The sequence below is a fragment of the Theropithecus gelada genome, chromosome 1 (assembly GCF_003255815.1).
Source record: "Theropithecus gelada isolate Dixy chromosome 1, Tgel_1.0, whole genome shotgun sequence".
Taxonomy (NCBI): Eukaryota; Metazoa; Chordata; class Mammalia; order Primates; family Cercopithecidae; genus Theropithecus; species Theropithecus gelada.
Genome location: NC_037668.1, coordinates 144,891,057 through 144,912,168, shown reverse-complemented (window position 1 = coordinate 144,912,168; position 21,112 = coordinate 144,891,057). Strand labels below are relative to the sequence as shown.

General features: G+C 37.5%; 1 protein-coding gene across 4 annotated transcripts in view; it reads left to right on the top strand.

Moving 5' to 3' along the window:
* The window catches only part of MARK1 (microtubule affinity regulating kinase 1), a 141,788-nt gene extending 129,439 nt beyond the window's left edge, over nucleotides 1-12,349 (top strand). The window contains exons 14-18 of one of the 4 annotated variants that reach the window (XM_025387443.1): nucleotides 339-439; nucleotides 1,718-1,882; nucleotides 2,866-3,117; nucleotides 7,537-7,581; nucleotides 11,703-12,349. In XM_025387443.1, the coding sequence (XP_025243228.1) occupies nucleotides 339-439; nucleotides 1,718-1,882; nucleotides 2,866-3,117; nucleotides 7,537-7,581; nucleotides 11,703-12,057 (918 nt within the window). In that variant the 3' untranslated portion in view covers nucleotides 12,058-12,349. Of the gene's footprint in view, nucleotides 1-338; nucleotides 440-1,717; nucleotides 1,883-2,862; nucleotides 3,118-7,536; nucleotides 7,582-11,702 lie in introns of all 4 variants that reach the window. The other 3 variants (XM_025387434.1, XM_025387462.1, XM_025387453.1) reach the window with 3 other exon arrangements.
* The last annotated feature ends 8,763 nt before the right edge of the window (nucleotides 12,350-21,112 follow it).

Genomic DNA, 21,112 nt, shown 5'->3' with positions numbered 1-21,112 from the left:
GTCACTTAGAGCTGCTCACACCCCTGCTCCTGCCCTTTCTCTACCACCAGCTCACAAAGGAGGGAGTGAATAGAAACCCAGCTCTCCTATTGCTTCCAAACTGCTGGCTGCTATTGTAGGAGGATAAGCTAAAACTGTAATGAGTTCATTTTTGATGCTTTGTCTTTTGCTTCTGAAATCTAAATGAGAGAGAGAGGCAGGGGATAATTCTTGCTAATATAAGATTCTAATCAATTAAAATTCTGTGGATTTTTCACAGAGTCAGCTTAAATAATATTTCTTTGGCTTTCCACAAATATATTTATAATTTTTTAATTGCCTTTTTTTTATTCTTGAAGAACAATGTGTATTCTGGAGGTAGCATGGCAAGAAGGAATACATATGTCTGTGAAAGGACCACAGATCGATACACAGCATTGCAGAATGGAAAAGACAGCAGGTAAATGCCACAGTGCCAAGTAGTAATACCTTTACTATTGTTCTGTGTTAGTGCCCTTGCTGAAATGCCTGCAGCCGAATGGGTCAGGAGAAAAGGAGTTATTACATGAAGTAGTAAGATTGCAACCCAACCATTCTTACTGAGACATCTCTCCTGTACCAGGATAGAAGGTTGGGAAAACATTTAGAGAAAACAAGAAATAAATCTTTTTACCTGCCAATTTCTGAGTAAAATCTGATAGTAAATATTTTTCTGTAACAAAGCAGATCATACCATCCTAATTTCATCTTCATAATTTGAATCTTTTTCTTTTGTGCACCTACTGCCTCCTTCCCTTTCACCTCCCATCAAGTCATTACCATATCTGAATAAAGGCTTTATTTTCCTCCCTCTGAAAAAAATGTGGCCATCTTATTTCTCATCATTCAGAACCACATAATTTTTAAAGTGTTTTATTTCAAATAATAATAAATCATATTATTTGTATTACTTAAAAAATGTATCTTCTTTCTATCATGAGTTACAAGGACTACTCATCAATATAGTACAAAGACATGGAGCCTATTCTAATGAAATTATTTTCTTAGTACCACCTACAGTCATTTCAGTAGTGTGTACAAACCATTCTTACATTTGTTTCTTCTCACTTAATAAGAATGTAAAGTAAGTGCTATTGTAAGGCATACAAAGAAAAATGTATCTTCTTTGTACATAAGATAATTGGAAATTGATTTCAGACTTACGATTTTTCTTATACTAAATTTTAAGCTGCAGCTCCTTTAATCTGCAACAGTTAACCTATTGACCATGATATGATCTAAAAGTGTTTTGATGAATCCAGAGATAATATTTTTGGTATAATTATCAATTCTGATTGTATGAATAATGGACAATGAACTACAGCAACATATCACACCAAACTGTGGTTTTGGGGAAGTAAAAAATGACTCCAGTCATAATAATTTTATCTGAAATTATTGTATATCCACAAAAATAATTTTGTACTTTCTCCCATTTACATACATAAAGTGTGTGTGAGATTTTTTTTTCATGGATAATAGTGATAAATTCACCCTGTATACTTTTCATAAGAATATTAATTGTTTTGTTAGTCATTAATAATGCCGCTATGCTAGTTTCTTTCAAATGTTTCAGTCATGAAAGGTGTTAGTTTAAAATATAAAAAACTATAAAAATATAGTTCTTAAATTTTAGTAAACCACAATTTTTCTTCTTTTTTACATTTCCATGGTCTTCTCAACTGCTTTATGGCGAAAGCCTTATGGAGATGTCTGTGAGTAGCATATCTTCTGCAGGCTCTTCTGTGGCCTCTGCTGTCCCCTCAGCACGACCCCGCCACCAGAAGTCCATGTCCACTTCTGGTCATCCTATTAAAGTCACACTGCCAACCATTAAAGACGGCTCTGAAGCTTACCGGCCTGGGTAATGTGCTGGTTACATCTCATTTTGTTCATTAAGAATTTCTAAAAATATAGCACCATGTGAAAATACATGATAGTCACCATCACATTAAGACCTTTCTAATAAGATTCAGTGTTTGTAATGGGGGAAAAATTGAATTGTAACATAAACTTTCTATGTACTTTGGCTGTTGTTGGAAATGTTACATATAACTTAAATCATTTTCTAGAGGAATTTTTTTAAGGATTTGATTTTACGTCCATCCCCATAAAGTTAAGAATTGCTGCTTAATTTGTCATTTAGGTAAACGGATTTTGTTATGATTTAAACACATACAAACAAACACTAGACTGGGAGTTGAGACCCACGGATAATGATCAGGCTGAATTCCTTGTTCTTAATGAAACTGGACTTCAGTTTTCCTGTCAATGAAACTGATGAACTCAAAGAGCCTATTCAGATATAAAATTTTGTAATTGTTTTTCTAGTATTTTTCTATTTTAAGATTTCTCAAATTCAGTACATCTGAGCATTTTAACCCTCTGTTAGATTTGTTGGGCATATATATTGGTAGTACCATGTGATGTACCATCACTGAGGCCTAAATTAGAAATAGGAAATTATTTTATTCAAAGCCTTTTTAATAAACAATAAAATTTGTGTTCAACATTGATTGCTAAGTGGTTTCAGGAGAATATTAAAAAAATATTTGCAGTACCCCTGGTTTGGCGTTTGTGATACTGAAAAGTATTTATCTTTGTGTCCCTGTTTCAGTCATTTCTTAATTTTTAGTGACCAAACAAAAGGTACCTAGTTTCAAACTGAAATTTTACTCCTCTCCAATGATATAGTAAATAAAATTAACCCATGTCTCACATCTCTAATGTGAACAAATAAAGTAGGGCCAAAAGAAGTAGCCATAGCTATTTGTTTCAAGTTTTTAGCATGAGTGAAAGGTTTTCCTGTCATTATTCTAAATGATATATCTTAATTTGTCCCAGCAGTACAACCCAGAGAGTGCCTGCTGCTTCCCCATCTGCTCACAGTATTAGTACTGCGACTCCAGACCGGACCCGCTTTCCCCGAGGGAGCTCAAGCCGAAGCACTTTCCATGGTGAACAGCTCCGGGAGCGACGCAGCGCTGCTTACAATGGGCCACCTGCTTCACCATCCCATGAAACGGGTGCATTTGCACATGCCAGAAGGGGAACGTCAACTGGTATAATAAGCAAAATCACATCCAAATTTGTTCGCAGGTCAGTACCAATGTACTGTCGTGTTTTGTTTCCTCTAGAGATTATGAAGGAAACTTGACTTTTTTTTAATATTTATAGTAATTTTCTAAAATGGTTTCATAACATTTCATTAGAGCTGCTCTTTTACAGAGTTGGAAGAAAAAAATCTAGGAAAACATAAAGTATTTTTCCTTAAGAGAGAGAAAGAAAAAAATGGACAAAATGAGATTTTTAAAATCTGTAAAATAAAATGGAAAGAACAAAAACTTGACTTCAAAAATGTGTTTTAACAAAAGATTTTTATATTTGAAAGCCGTGATTGAGGAAAAGAAATGAGTTTACATGTTTCCTTCAAATTTATCTTGACAATACTTTTAAATTGCTTACTAATAATATATCATTTACGTTTTTTTCTTCTTTGCATAAAAAGCCTACACACCAGAGTCACAGATCACTTATGTAATTTTATATCATAAAACCTTATCATCACAACATAGTAAACGCAAAATGAATACATGTATAGTAAAGGTCTAATCTACTTAAACAATGCAATTATACTTTCTAAAAAGTAAGCATACTTACTGTGTTTACTATGCATACATGTACAGTGCACATTGATGATACAAGTTGCTACTACAATGCAGGCTGATGTCGATTTGATCTATTCCTGTGTCCCACTAAATGCCTACTTAAGCCCTGCGACAAGCAAAGCACTGTGTTAGGTGCAGAACAGAATCTAAAGATAGGTAAGATGGCATCTGTGCCCTCCAGATTCTTATAGTCTTGTAAGAAGCAGACAAACAACTAGCTGTGATATAAAGCAGAATATGTGCTAAAAAGTGTGGGCAACATGCTGGATTCCAGAGGAAGATAGAATTGTTTCTATCTAGGGAGACAGTGAAGGCACCCTATCATATAATCATTTCAGCTGAGCCTTCAATGATGGGTAAGAAATAATTATACTTGCTTTAAGAAATACTAATTAAATACTTAGTTTCCAATGTTATTACTGTTCCTAGGATTTCAAAGAGTGGATGTGGAAAAGAGAAGAAGCAGCTTCAGTCTTACATGCCTTGTCATGGAGCTATTTATAGACTTGGTTCATATATCAGTTTGCCCAGTATCACATAGCTGAATTAAAAACTTTTAAAGCCTCAAATGTAACATAAATTTCTAACCATATCAGTCAGTGACTTTGTACCATTTGGGCAATTACTATGCAGCATGACAACTTGCTACAGAAAGAACTAAAAGTTCACCAACAGAGTCACCATGGAAGGTAGATCACGGTGTTAGCCGGCCATCTGCAGGGTACTAGTCAGAATATCAGTAGTTTCTGCTTTTGGAATTTGTCTATTTAAGGCCATTTCAAAAAGCCAGTACTTTCTCACGGTTAAGCCAGAATTAAAGTGAGGAAAAATAGGTTTGTAGTTTAGTGCTTGATTACTAATTGTGCATTAAGCATTGTGCAAAATATTTCTCTTAACTCTGCAACAAAAATTTAGACTCTAGGGGAAACAGTACTGTGGAAAGGAAGTCATGAGATAGAATGTCAAAGCAAGAAAGTGCCTTAGAGCTGGTCTGTTGGGAGGTTCTGATAAAGGACTGCCATATAGTCATTGAACACATATGTGGAGACCTACATGCAAGGCCTTTCATAGGAGCTATTGTACAGCAGCAAGTGAGACTGATGGGGCTCCTGCCATCCTGTGAGCAACTTAACTGTCTTGAAACATTCCACACAGTTAAAGCATTTCCCTTGCTTGGCTCTGGTTTTCTCCTACCTCACAGGCTAGCTATCGCTTCTCAGACTTCTTTGCTGGCTTTTTTCAGATTCCCTTGCCTTTCCCCCAACCTCTAAATATTAGAATGCCCCAGGGCTCAGTCTTTGGACATGTTTTTTTCTCTGGTTTTCCTTACACTCTTGGTGATCTCAGTCAGGCTTATGACATTAGATTCCATCCTGTGTGAACAACTCCCCAGTGTATCTCCAGCCCACATCTCTCTCCTGAACTGCAGACTCTTACATCCAACTGCTGCTCAGCCTCTCCACTTAGATACATTATAGACTCTGAAACAGAACATGTTCAAAACCCTACTCTCATTCCTCTTCCCATGCTTATCCTTCCCTCGTTCTTCACTGTCTTAGGAATTGGCAGCCTTGTCCTTACAGTTGCTCGGACCATAAGCCTTGGAGTTGTCCTTGACAATTCTTTTCCTCATACCACATCAGATCCATTGGCAATTTGTGTGGGCTTTACCTTCACGGCATTTCCAGGATTTAGCTGCTTCCATCACTCCCGCCACTGCCTTCATACTCTGAACCACTCTTCATCTTTCACCACCTCATAGTTCTGCTAGTTTCTGTCCTTGTCCTCCTCTTCTGTTTCAGCAGTGTCATGTCAATCTGATCATGTCACTCTTAGATTTAAAGCCCCTGATTAGCTTTCGCTTTGCTTAGAATACAATTCTGTGCCCTCGCCATAGCCTGTGGGGCTTTGTGTAACCTGGCCATCCATTTCTGCTCTGACCTCTTCTTCTCCCACTCTTCTTCTTGCCACTTCCACACCAGCCACTCAGGCACCAGACTGTCCTCAAGTACATTAAGCACTGTTTTGGCATTGTGTACCTGCTATTCCTTCTGCCTGCAATTCTCTGCCCTAAATACCTGCATGGCTCACTTCTACACCAAACCTTATGAGTTTCTAACCATAGCTCATTCTTATATAGGGAATAACCCAATTTGTTCAGTTGAGTATATGTGTAGGTCATTGTTTTTTAAGTGTTAAGTGTTGGAAAGCATGCTGTGCTGCATATGCTGTTAGAGCCAGCTGCACCTTCTGTAGCCCCATCTGCCTCCTACCATGGCTACTTAAAGCAGACTTCCTGGGCTCTTTGAAACAATTGCCAATAGCAGAAATTCTTCCAATGTTCCTACTGCCATCCAGGTAGGCAGGAACAGGATATGGGTCAATCGCGATTTCAGTCAATTATAGCAGAGGAAATAGGGTCTAAGGGACATTTCACTCCTAATGCTTTAAGTTTAGCAGCTGTGGAATAGGTGTTTGCTAATAGTGAATAATAAAGCATAATATAAATAGGACAGAAAAGTCCAGTGAGATTTTTGTCCCTTCCTAAAGGAATTTTGTCTTAGCAGTGGGAGTCGACAGCATTACTGTCTTGCTTGCCAAGTTGGTACACTGCCCATCTGTGTGTATCAGTTCATCTACATGTAACTGAAAATGTACATTTCACTTTGAGCCTGCTCAAAAATGTTTTATTTATTTCAATGTGCTATAATAAAAATGGATTTGTATAGATGGCATTGAATTTTTATTATTCTTCCCAATGAAAATGCCAGTTATTAAAAATAGAAATTTAAGAAATTACATTTGAATGTGAGAATACATTTTAGTATTCTTTTAAATTCAGATAGAAAAAAATTTTTTTCATAATATGTTTGTTAAGAAAGGCATGTATTAGTTAAAGACCCTGAGAGGCATGAGGCATTCATATTCTTAAGAACAATTTAAAATTTTAGAGCTTGGTGTGTGGGTATGTTTTATTAATTTGGGGGATGGGAGAGTACCACTGATTTTATTCTTATTGCATTAATTTTACATAATTAATAGAAATGTTTCTGGAATGGCTAAAACATTAAGACAACATTAACTTAAGGATTCAAGTTGGTGATTTTTCCCACTATTTAATAGTATTTTACCCTCTATCACAAGATATTTAATTACCTTTAAAAATAGCAAAGCATTAAAATTTTGTTAGACTTCAAAAATATTAATTACATGCAACTCAGAACAATTAGTAGTGTTTTCCTGGTTTTATTTCACAGGTGGATATCCAGGTAAGGTTAGTGTTTTTATTTAAGATTGAATCCATGTTTTTAGACTTGCCTACATGGATAGGCTGTTAATTTGCTGTAATATTTTATCATGTGCATGAATTGTTAGCATAACTTCTAAGAGAAATTGCTTATTTAGAAATTGGTATTTATTTGCTAACTACAAAGTTAATGTATATATTTTCTAAATTGAGCGACTACTAAAATTATACATAATCACAAATTTGGAGTTGAATCTTGCTGTTGATAATTATTAAGTAGTTTTAACTTTAGATTAAACTAAACCAAAAGATAAATTATGACTTCAAATGAATTGTGGCTGGGAATTGGAAGATTATGAAAAAAAATTCTAAACTTTCACCTTATATTGCCTGTTGACAAAAATGAGTAGACGCTCAATAAATGATAAGTTACATGCGGTTATGATGAAAAACATGAGAAATAGTCTCAGACTGACTAGTGATAGAAAACTGTCACAGTAGAAGTTTGCTCAACAAGCTAATTTTTAAATAATTTTAGATATAGGTTTTCTTGATATATTTTTTACTTTTATCATTAAATCTCAACCTTCACTTTGTTTTGAGGGATCCAAGTGAAGGCGAAGCCAGTGGCAGAACCGACACCTCAAGGTGAGGAGCCACTATTAATACTTCGCTGCTAGGTCCCTGTGTGTGAAAACGTACTTTTGAAATACTTCGAGCACTTAATGGTCATGAATAGATCTAATAACTAGATAGCGTGCATATTTTAGATTTTTATATTGGGGTGGGTTTTCATAACATTACTTAGCATTCAAGTCAGTCAACTTTAAGTTTGTTTTCCAAACATGCATTGGAATTGTGTACTTGGTAAAAAAAATAGGCTTTCTGTTCTGTAAAGTATGTCAAGCTGAAGAATTAATAGATTAAATGTCCTGATATTTTTCTCACTAAAGTAATGTAACTAAAATTAGTGTGAGTCAAATAGCACAAATAACACAGAACAGGGAAGGAAGATTTGATGTTAGTAATATATTTTAGGTGAGAATTCAATGTTTGACCACATTTAAAAATTCTATCCTGCCATACTTTTGGGGATTTCTTTTTTTGACATTTAATACTAGTTGTATATTCATTCTGGCAATGGGTTTCATATCTGAGCACAATCAGAATTACAGGGAAGACTTGATAAAAAGATTACTGGATCCCACACCCAGGGTTTCTGATTCAGGGGCTGAGGCAGGTGCCTGTGCATTTACGTTTCTAACAAGTCCCCAGGAGATGCTTATGCTGCTGTTCTAGGGACCACATTATGGACATGTTAGTACTTGTGTTAATATTTTACAAATGGGAAATTTAAGAAATGAAGGCATTAATTTATTTTGAGTGTACACAAGCCTTAAGGGTTGCAACGTAAATTTTACAACCAACAAGTATTCCACAGTACGAAAGACTCTGGCTTCATTTAGAAACGATTGTGACCAGCTGAACACAAGCCTCCAGTTTGATTTCTACTTTTCAAATTACTTAAAATATAAAACATAATTAACTTTGGGAAAACTATAGCATTCCCATGTAGTCTTTTTAACAAACTGTGCTATATTTATATTTAGTAATAATAGTTGAAATGTTTCTTTGTAGAGTTAGGTACCTGAGTCACCATGGTACGGAGCCACAGGGGAGCAAGACGAATATTCTTCACTTTCTTCTGCCTTTTGCATAAACATGGAGGACTTGTTCTTAGCCTCTCCCTCACTTAGTCTTCACTTTTGAGCCCCTCCTTGCATTTCATCCTATATTTCCACTAAATTTCCCTCTGAGACATTTAGTAGTGTGTGCGTTGCAAGTGGCCATTAATAGTTACATTTTTATCCTTTTATACAACTACATAATTTTATTGCATGATAAGAATTAGTAACTGATCTTTTATAAATGTTTACACAATACTTTTCACATTCCGTTTTGTTTGGTTGTTGTTGGGTTTGGTTCTATTTTTGCTTTTGAACTAACTTATTGAATACTAACTATAAAGTACTTTCTGGTCATTTAATTTTCACAACTAGGTGAAAATGCCTATTTTACAGATGGAAAAAAAACAGCAAGGAACATAGGTGGGATCAAGCCAGTTATAGTGAGGTTCTGTCATTTCAGGAAGATGGGGTGATACTGTGGTTAGAAGTACAGGTTCTCAGCCAGAGTGCATGGGTTTCAGCTGTGTTCTACCACTTACTTTACTGTGTGGCTTTGGGGAAGTTACTTCAACTCTGTGTGCCTCCATGTCCTCACTCTACCTGCCTCCTAGGATTGTTCTGAGGGGTAAATGAGTAATTAATACATTTTAGGCACTTAGGGCAGTTCCTGCACCTAGGATTGTTCTGAGGGATAAATGAGTAATTAATACATTTTAGGCACTTAGGGCAGTTCCTGCACCTAGTAAATACTCANTGAGTAATTAATACATTTTAGGCACTTAGGGCAGTTCCTGCACCTAGTAAATACTCAATAAATGTTAGTTGTTATTATATTAATATGCACATTTCCAGGAGCTTTCTAGGATTGACATTATCAGTGGCAATGTCTGTGAGACCGTGCAAAAAAAAATTTTATTGTCTTAAAGTCATCTTAAGGTGGAATAGAAGGAAACTAGACTTAGAATAATACCCCTGAATTCTAGTCTTTACTTTTCAACTCATTAGCTCTATAAGTTCAGAAAACTAATTTTTTTTTTTTTTTTTTTTTTTTTCTGAGACAAAGTTTTGCTCTGTTGCCTAGGCTGGAGTGCAGTCACACGATCTCAGCTCACTGCAACCTCTGCCTCCCGGGTTCAAGCAATTCTCCTGCCTCAGCCTCCCGAGTAGCTGGGATTACAGGCGCGTGCCATCACACCTGGCTAATTTTTATATTTTTAGTAGAGACAAGGTTTCACCATGTTGGCCAGGCTGGTCTCAGACTCCTGACCTCATGGTCCTCCCACCTTGGCCTCCCAAAGTGCTGGGATTACAGGTGTGAACCACAGAAAAGTAATTCTAAGTTTTCCAGCCATCAGTTCCGTCTTTAAAATGAGTGCTCAGTCAACTGATCTCTCAAGTCCCTTCCAGCATGCCAAATCCACCAGAATTATACATGTGACCTTGGTAAATGACTCTGGTTGGCTTGCAAGCCCTAAGAGGCCTGTGATGTAATGGCTTAGATTCAGTGGGCAAAAAGAGAAAAATAGAGAACATGAAGTACATACTTCCCATACTTACTAATAGTCTTTGGAAATTTATTTTCTCTACCTATTCCTTTCCTTATTTTCTCAAGACTGCATAGTTTGCAGAGCTTTGGGGACTCAGATACCTAGGCTCATTTACCTAGAAATGAAATAAATAATATATATATAATTATACATGAATATATATTATACTGTTGATATAAAATGTATATATATTAATTTAAAATATTTATGCAGTAGATTATAAACTCCTTTCAAGGTACTTTTTTTTTTCTTAAATCACAGAAGTGAGATAGGTTAACAAGTTGCAGTGTAACATCTCTATTTGGATAATTGTTCAAGAAATTTAATTACAGGATTTTCTGTATCACGAATGATCTATTAACTTTGATGAAGCTATGCAGGTTTCTTCCTATGACTATTTGAAATAGGTTTTTTGTTTCCATATTACTTGTGGGATGCCTGCAATAAGTAAAATTCAGTGAGATTTAGTCATTTAACAAATATGTTAATGATTACTATTTACCCAGCACAGTTCTAGATGCCTGAGATAGATCAGTGAATGAAATAGACAAAATTCCTTGCCCTCCTGGAGTTTACAATCTAATGATAGACTCAGGCAGTAAACACCCTAACAAATGGATTAAATAATATGTTAGAATGTGTAAGTGCTATAGAGAAAAATTAAAGCAGGCTAAGGGGGGTTGGCCATGCTAGGATAGGAGTTAGGGTACAGTAGGGCGGTAAGGGGAAGCCTCATGAAGAAAGTGAGCAGAGATTTGAAAAAAGTAAAGGAGTTAGCATCACAGCCATCTGGGGAGAAGCATTCATGACAGAGGGAACAGTCTGTGCAACAGCCTTATAGCAAGAACATAACCCGTGTGTTCCAGGAATAGCATGGAGGCCATTGTTCTGATAGGAGTGAGGAAGGAGAAAAATTCTAGGAAATGGGGTGGGGAGAGTAGAAGTTGGAGTGCAAGTCATGGGGAATGTTGTAGACTGTTTTAAGGATGTCTTTAGTGAAATGAGAAATCACTGGAGGACACTGAGACGTGGTATAATCTAACGTCTTTACATAATTGCAGTACAACATTCTTTCTCAACCTTATCAGGTAAACGAATTATCTTTCCCTCTGAAGTTATTATATTCCTCCTATCCAAAAAGGCAGAAATATTTTTTTATATTTCAAAAATGTGTATTTCCAAATAGAATATTAGTGGTCCCTATTTTGTGTGTGCTTGAACAGAGAAATATGGAACTGAAGAAGGTATTAAGTTCTTCACTTTCAGTTGCAGACGTGTTTCCCTCAAGCCACTTATATTTAAGAAAAATGCTATTTTAGATTGACAATATTAAAAGTCAAAACAGATGGCATCTTGGGGTGTGTTTCTGTAACAGCAAGATAACGTAAATCTTGGCGTCCATCTGAGGGTAGTCTGCAAATTAGGTAGTTTTATTAGGCACTGAATTATGACCACTTAGATTTTATGTGCGTTTTGATCTCTTTGCTGAGTGAAATATTTGTTTTCATTCTTTCCCATTGCCCTCTTCTTCCAGAAGTACATCAGGGGAACCAAAAGAAAGAGACAAGGAAGAGGGTAAAGATTCTAAGCCGCGTTCTTTGCGGTTCACATGGAGTATGAAGACCACTAGTTCAATGGACCCTAATGACATGATGAGAGAAATCCGAAAAGTGTTAGATGCGAATAACTGTGATTATGAGCAAAAAGAGAGATTTTTGCTTTTCTGTGTCCATGGAGATGCTAGACAGGATAGCCTCGTGCAGTGGGAGATGGAAGTCTGCAAGTTGCCACGACTGTCACTTAATGGGGTCCGCTTCAAGCGAATATCCGGGACATCTATTGCCTTTAAGAACATTGCATCAAAAATAGCAAATGAGCTTAAGCTGTAAAGAAGTCCAAATTTACAGGTTCAGGGAAGATACATACATATATGAGGTACAGTTTTTGAATGTACTGGTAATGCCTAATGTGGTCTGCCTGTGAATCTCCCCATGTAGAATTTGCCCTTAATGCAATAAGGTTATACATAGTTATGAACTGTAAAATTAAAGTCAGTATGAACTATAATAAATATCTGTAGCTTAAAAAGTAGGTTCACATGTACAGGTAAGTATATTGTGTATTTCTGTTCATTTTCTGTTCATAGAGTTGTATAATAAAACACGATTGCTTAAAACCTTGTATAGTTGTCTAGATTTCTGCACATGAATGTACGTTTGATGCTTTGATTTGAAAATGTTCTTCCCTGTTACTTACATTCTGGTGGGTTTTTTAAATTCTTACCTCCATCATGCAATTTTGAAAATTGTGTCCAGAATTAAAAGTGCATAGAAATAGTCTTTACAAAGTTGTAGCATGAACCTTTAAAAATTGTTTTAAAATCATATTTAAATTTAAACCAGAAGCTGAAAAATAGATTAGCTTTATTATACACAAAATTATTACTGCTTATCTTTGCTCTTTTCCTTGTTATCCCACAAGGTTTAGTTGAGAAGATACAAAATGTTTACAGTGTTGGCACTTAAGAGTTTTTAAATTCAAGTACATGAAATTCAATAATAGCATTGCCTTGAGCTAACTAAGAAGTACTGGGGCCGGGCGCGGTGGCTCAAGCCTGTAATCCCAGCACTTTGGGAGGCCGAGATGGGCGGATCACGAGGTCAGGAGATCGAGACCATCCTGGCTAACACGGTGAAACCCCGTCTCTACTAAAAATACAAAAAACTAGCCGGGCGAGGTGGCAGGCGCCTGTAGTCCCAGCTACTCGGGAGGCTGAGGCAGGAGAATGGCGTGAACCCGGGAGGCGGAGCTTGCAGTGAGCTGAGATCCGGCCACTGTACTCCAGCCTGGGCGGCAGAGCAAGACTCCGTCTCAAAAAAAAAAAAAAAATACGAAAAAAGAAGTACTGGGGAAAAAGTTAAATCTACATCAAGTTTCTTTTGAACTTTGAAGTGTTTTCTGACCCACTGCTAATTGTAGCAACAAAATTTAAAAGAAAAAAAACATACTTTATCTGGCTATTATAACATAAATTGTCACGTAGGTTTGCTGCCTTCAGCATACCGCAATATAATTGCGGGAATATAATAATATTGGGACTGTTTCATAGCACAAACTCATCTTTACAGTGTTGATCAATGCATCAGTTAAGAAATAATGCCACCTCAGGAATTAACTGGCATTGGAAACATTTGCCTCATTCTCCTCCTATCCTCTTCATTCACCCCTGCCACTGTAATATCTATAAGTACTTAAGAGACTTGTGAGCAAAACATACTATTTATAACAGTATATTATTGATTTATGCTTATGTGGTTGTTGAGTTTGTTCCCATGTAACTCGTTTGTTTTAAATATTTTGCCAGATTTCTTGTATTTATTCCACATCATTATGCCTATAATGTGCCGCTTTGTGATTGGGCATTTGCCTACTTTTCTTTCATAATTAGTGATATATGCGATGTAAAACCACTAGTAAAGGTACATTTTAATACTTGTTATTTTATACTGAATTAGCCTTGGAGGTTGACTGTGCAATGTTATTTACTGTTGTAATTACTGTAATATCAACATATGGGCCCCATCTGCACACTCCTGAAAAATAGAAAGTGTATTCAAATTTTATCAGTTTAAAGAAAATAAAGCTGTGATAAATACTGTAATTCCAACCTACATTAGAAGGTCTAAGTGTAGGTGATGTGCCATTCCATAATGGCTTCCAGACTAGGGTGAATTTTACATTCTGTACTGTACTGTGATGTAGCTTTCTTCTGTAACAGTTATGTTCTAAAATTAAGTGAGTTTTTTTTTTTTTTTTTGCCTTAGCAAAGGGTGGTGTTTGAAAAAAAAAAATGTGTAGCCCCTTTTTAACCTAGTGTTCATTCAAAAAAAATTGATGCAAATCTTTATTCACTTTCACTGGTGCACACTGAAATTTTACTTGAACAGTTCTCATAATAAAGCACTTGTCTTTTGCTCTTTATCAGAATGTGAATTACCTGTTTTCTAGTACAAAAGTATTCTGTATGAGGAGTTTATTGTATGTGTTCTAAATTTAGTTGGCAAAAGGTGAAGCTGTGAAGGTTTTCAAGATTATTGAAGCTATGAAGGTTTCTTGTCATTATGACAAGAATATTTAATCTTTTTATAGGAATTCCTGTCACTGAAATACTTTTTTTAAAAAATAGACCTCCTGCTGTGTTTTCCACGGTAGAAACTGATGTTTTTTTACATTGTCTCACTGTGGCCAACTCTTCTGTGTTTGTAGAAAGGAATTTGACTTCAATATCTTTTATGAACTAAAAATGAAATCTTGATACTCACTTTAGATTTTTCGTTTTATGTGTTCATGACAACAAATATTTTTCAAAAAGTTTAGAGGAATTTTGCAATATGTTTGCATAAATAAATACTAGTTTATGTTCACTGGCTATGTGATACCAGGATTTCCTTGGCTTCTGTTGAAATATTATTTGATATGACATCCCTTATATTAAATTAATTATTTTGTGGAAACTGGGGCACAGCATTTTATTTGTTAAATGAAAAGAATAAGATTAAATATACTCCAGAACCTTGATTCAATATATTCTCTAAGATAGAATTTGATTTAAAACCTAAAAGACCTTATTTTGAGGTGATTTTCACCAACAGTGTCATTTCACACCATGGGGCCGGGGGGCAGGGAAGCATACAGTGAGGAGCAGGGCCAATTTACTGTAAACTAGTGATTCCATTAGCCTGTGCAAATTAATCAAGATGACCTCTGCCTTCATTTTCAAAATATCTATTGAAATACCTACTTTGTCTTAAGATACATAAAAAAATTATAAAAGATAGTTCCAACTCTCTGAAATTTTGTTCCATTCGAAAAGATAAATGTAAATATATGCACAACTAAAACATACACACACACAGACACACAGAGGAAACGGAAAGCGCTCAAACAAGCGCAGATAATAGATGCTCTAGAAATTCAGAGAAGAGTGAATTCTGTATGGACATTGGAAAGACAGGTCTTTTAAGGGATTTAAAGAGTGGGTAAAATTTAAGAGACAATAGAAAAGATCCTACAGATGGAAAAAAGGCTTCAAGTTAGTAATAGCGCTAAGACATGTTAAAAATAAACCACATATTCTAGGAAGTGGCAGGGTTCACATAGCTTGATTAATAGCTGATTACGTAAAGCATCAATTGGCAGCCTCAGCTTGGACTTGATCTATGGATAGAGGGGAGAAATTAGGAGGTTTTTTTACGCCAAGGAAGTACCTAATAAATTGGTTGTTAAAGAATGGCTCATTAATTCAGCAAGTTTGTTGAGTGCCAGTGTACATTAGTGTCTAGGTTCTAGGAAATGGCAGTAAAAAAAAAAATGTATCATAGAAATGTATGAACTGGATTAAAGATTAGAGGCAGGAAGATCTTTTCAGAGGTTAAAACAATAAAGCATGAATGAAATAGCATAGATGTGGGATGGTTAACACAGGGTGGAAAAAGGTAAAAGGAGAGAGACATTTCAAAAGATGTATCAATGCCGGGCGCGGTGGCTCAAGCCTGTAATCCCAGCACTTTGGGAGGCCGAGGCGGGTGGATCACGAGGTCAGGAGATCGAGACCATCCTGGCTAACATGGTGAAACCCCGTCTCTACTAAAAATACAAAAAACTAGCCGGGCGTGGTGGCGGGCGCCTGTAGTCCCAGCTACTCGGAGGCTGAGGCGGGAGAATGGCGTGAACCCGGGAGGTGGAGCTTGCAGTGAGCCGAGATCGCGCCACCGCACTCCAGCCTGGGCGACAGAGCGAGACTCCGTCTCAAAAAAAAAAAAAAAGAAAGAAAAAAAAAAAGAAAACCCTCCTCCTTAATGTTTATGAGAAATCAAACTTTCTTACCTGTTTATAATATCTAACTCATACCTTTTTACATATAAACAAATCTAACTGGAATTCTTTATACATTCCTAAAATGCAAATTGTATTAAAGTAGAATCTGAGTTATATTGAGTTAATATTATTTCTTTATGCCATCATTAATTAAATTATTCAACATGAGGCATTCTGAGGTTTGATATCCCTGTACCCACAGTGGACAAGTTTTTCAACCCCAACAGTAATTTACATAGATTATTATTCTTTATGTCTAGATTAACTGATAATAAATGTCCAAGAATCAAAATATAGATTGAAAGAGCTCTTATGATGCTGGCTGTAAATTAAGCTGCCTCCCAAAATGGGTCATGCTACTGCTGCTTCAGTAGTAACGAAGACAAAGCCAACCTGCCCTAAATATTGCCAGGGCAGGCACAAGAGCAACAAAGAAAACCAAATAAGTCCCAAAGGAAACCCCTCTTCCCCACTCCCATCGCTCCAGCTCCATCCTCCATTGGGAGGGGCCTGAAGCACAAGCATGTGGATAATTTCCTGATCCACATTTATTTCACTCAGCCAGTTACGAGTCTCACTAAATCTGTGATCATTCAACTTGCTCTTCCCCATATTGATTTTTCCAGATATATAGCTGAAATCTAGGCATACTTTCCATTACATTTAATAATAATAACAACAAGAGGAAAGAGGAGAAGGAGGAGGGGAAAGGTTATATGGTGTAATGCAGTTCTTAATGAATCCATGCCAATTTCTAATAATTACCTTTCATTTTCCTTCCTTGGTGCTTAGTTCCTAAGCCACTCAAAGGTCTTTCTAGATCTTTGATGTTGACCTGTTTTGGTAGTGTCTGGTGCCTCTTCTGTTTTGCTCAGGTTCCTCAAAGCACACTTCTAGCAATTCAGAAATTTCACACTTTTTTTTCCTGAAGTTTGCCAGAAGTATTTATTTTACAAACACATTAGTGGGACTTGAGACTCCTAAAGAAGAAAGCCACAAAATCAACACAGGACCTCCTGTAACATCTGGTGAGCCAGGAGAATTCTGAAACAAATACACAATAATTGGCACTAAGCAAACCAGAGCAATAACACATGGCACGACAGCTCCTAGTACACAGCCTGGCTCATCGCAGCCACTTAAAATGCTACTTGGGGTGGGCCAGGTTGATGTAGCAGATCCTCTTTTTAAGAGCATTTCAAGAGGTTGACATTGACAAGCTGGTGTCAGAGATTGAGGTTCTCTCACTTCAAGGACATTTGAAGTTATGTAAACGTATACACTTTTCTCAAGATAATATTGCCATTCGCCTATGTATCCAAAGTTTCATCTATGATATGCTGTACTACGCTAAGCCATAACTGCCATATAGTTCCAGATCATTCCACTCCATCTAAAAGGCCTTTCTGAGTACCTAACAAATATAGACTACTGGGGGAAGAAAAGTAATATATTAGAAAAGTGAGGTGAAGGAAGTCTCTTGGTTTCCACAATTTAAAAACTTCAGAAATTTCATACTCTGAGCTGTTCTAGTGCCTTTGAATGTTGCTTTTGCAGCTAGGAGTCATAAAATAACTCAGAATGGCAATAAAAATAACTTTATATGCTACTCTGTTTTTAAAAATAAAATCATTTATTCATTTTCTTTAAAAAATGACAGATGTTTTATGAAAATTTAGAAAATATAGGAAGGGCCGGGCGCGGTGGCTCAAGCCTGTAATCCCAGCACTTTGGGAGGCCGAGACGGGCGGATCACGAGGTCAGGAGATCGAGACCATCCTGGCTAACACGGTGAAACCCCGTCTCTACTAAAAAATACAAAAAACTAGCCGGGCGAGGTGGCGGGCGCCTGTAGTCCCAGCTACTCGGGAGGCTGAGGCAGGAGAATGGCGTGAACCCGGGAGGCGGAGCTTGCAGTGAGCAGAGATCTGGCCACTGCACTCCAGCCTGGGCGACAGAGCGAGACTCCGTCTCAAAAAAAAAAAAAAAAAATAGAAAATATAGGTAAGCCAAAAGAGGAAAAAAAAAGAAACCTGAAACACCTCACTATCCAGAAACCACTGTGAATATTTTGCTGTATGTCCTCCAGTGTATTTCAGTGGCAAAATCTGCATATGGTTGTAATGAGTTTGAATGTTGGGGGTTGATCAAGGAAAAGACCAGACCACGAGATGGCAGTAGCACACAAGAGCTTTATTTGGGTGAGGTTTGGACAGATTGCGTGGAAGGGGAAAGTCCTCACATCAGAAGACCTTCCAGATACAGCAGCAGGGCCACCACCATCAGGGAAAAAGGACAAGCAACCTCCCTGGGGAGAGGAGGATCAGAGAGGGGTTTGCAGGTTTGGGGATGTCACTTAGCAGCATAGTGAGGAGTCTCTTGGTCATAGATCCTTAAGGAACAGCAGCCATCTGGGGTCTTTCATAGCCCCACAGTTTGTCCTATATATGGCGAGAGGGTGTTGGGTGCAGTTTCACAGGTTATGCAAAGCAGATGGGCTCTAAAAGGGTGAAAAAAAATTGAGCTATATTTACAGCAATTGGATGTGCAAGAATTTGAGTTTGGTGCTGGTAGGCTTGAGTTAATGGTCCTGGGCTGTGGTACAGAAGTAAACAGCATGGCGGTCAATACACAGAGGCCAACTTGAGCCCATTTATTCAACAGTAATTTATTTATTTATTTATTTTATTTTTTGAAATGGAGTCTCACTCTCTTGCCCAAGCTGGAGTGCAGTGGCATGATCTCAGCTCGCTGTAACCTCCGCCTTCCAGATTCAAGCAATTCTCCTGCCTCCGCCTCCTGAGTAGCTGGGATTACAGGCATGTGCCACCACACCTGGCTAATTTTTGTATTTTTAGTAGAGACAGGGTTTCACCATGTTGGCCAGGATGGTCTCAAACTCCTAACCTCAAGTAATCTGCCCGCCTCAGCCTCCCAATGTGTTGGGATTACAGGTGTGAGCCACCACACCCAGTATTCAACAGTAACTTAAAAAATGAAATTCATACTGACCACTGCTTCACAACACACCTTTTCCACTTAAGCTCTATGGACCTCTTTCTGGGTCTTTATGTCAATATTCTTCAACATTCTTCAAGCTTTTTTTTATGAAGTGGAACTTTTTTTCCCCCAATGTATTGTTTCATAGAATAAAGATATGGAATATATATATACACACACACACATACTACACACACACATATCTATATGAAAATTATATATATACATTATATATATGTGTGTGTGTGTGTGTTGGAAAGAAAAGAGTGAAATTCTGCTTGCTTTTGCCAGCTACCCCTCTGGCTCTCTGTTAAAGTCTAAGGCGATAAACCTCTGCTATTATAAAATACTTTAACAGTTTTATGACATTATGTGTAATAATATTAATCACCTGTTTGGGGGAAATTTTGATTTTTTTCCCTAATTTTTCATATCATAACTTTGCTATGAATGTCCTTGTAAACAAATCTATACGTATTTCCACAATTATTCCTTGAGTAAATTTTTTCAAAACACATGATATTTTTGTAGCTTTTGGATTTTTATTTTTTCTTAACTATGGTTATATTCTATCCCTGAAGCTGGCAATCACTTTTCTTGAGAGAAGGGAATGAAATAAAAAATCAGTTGGGAATTTATTTGCCTTTGTCACAAAAACACAGGTTAAGAGATAGGCCAGGTGGGCAGTTTTCAGGACTCCAGTTCATAGGAGGGGCCAAGACATTACCGAAAGGTAAGGAGATGGAAAAACTAGAGTCACCAGAATTCCTCTTAGAAAAAGTCTCAGTGGGTGGTTGGAAAGAATACTTTCATAAAGGGCTGAGGATGGGGAAAGAGAGACGAGATATCCTCAGGAACATGCTTGTAAAATAACATATTCGAGGAATTGCCTTTTATTCAAAGTCCTTTTACTTTTATTCAAAGTCCTTGAACTTTTATTGAAAGTTCAAACCACTGAGCTGGTTTGGCAAAGTGCATTGTACATTTTTATTGGCCTCCCCCGCCCTTGCTATAGTGCTCAGTGATACCTCTAAATATTAAAGAAATATAATATTAAACCAATTAAACTAGCATTAAAGTATAGCTTTTTTAAAAAAGTTCCAGATTAACAGCTTTGTATGTCCAAGGATGCTCTGTTCCCCTGGGACTCATGATCTCACTACTCTACTCTGTTCCACTCCTCTCTCCAGCTCTCTGGAAACCCAGTCTGAAGGAGCACCCACCACCTCATCTCTGCGCAGGACTTCCCTTCCACCTCCCAGTCTTGACTTGCCTCCTCTGAGAGGCAGTATTTCCCTGCAGCCCTCTTTGAATAAAGGCTGTTCATTTCCTGTGCCTTATGTGTCTCCATAAAGAGAGTCCCCCACCTCCTCTTGCTGCTTTGAGGAAGTGTAAAGTAATGTACAGGAGTCATCTTCGTTTTATTTATTTATTTTTTTTTTAGACAGAGCCTCAGTCTGTTGGCCAGGCTGAAGAGCAGTGGCACAATCTCAGCTCACTGCAACCTCTGCCTTTGGGGTTCAAACGATTCTCGTGCCTCATTCTCCCAAGTAGCTGGGACTACAGGTGCACACCACCAGGCCCAGCTAATTTTTGTATTTTTAGTAGAGACAGGGATTCGCCATGTTGGCCAGGCTGGTCTCGAACTCCCAACCTCAAGTGATCTGCCCACCTCAGCCTCCCAAAGTGCTGCGATTACAGGCGTGAGCCACTGCGCACAGCCAGGAGTCATCTTCAACCAGATGAAAGACAGCAGTGCTGAAAGATAACAGCCCAAACTCTGCCCATGTCCTGCATTGGGCCCACTTTTCACAGACTTGATGCTCTTCATGGTGTTTTCTACTTAGCATGGTTCCCTCCAAGAACTTTCTCAGCAGTCCTTACCAAAATCAAATCTGTTGTTAGACATGTTGCTTAGGCCGGATGTGGTGGCTCACGCCTGTCCTAGCACTTTGGGAGACTGTGGCAGGCGGATCACCTGAGGTCAGGGATTCGAGACCAGCCTGGCCAACACAGCGAAATTCTGTCTCTACTAAAAATACAAAAATTAGCTGGGCGTGTTGGTGC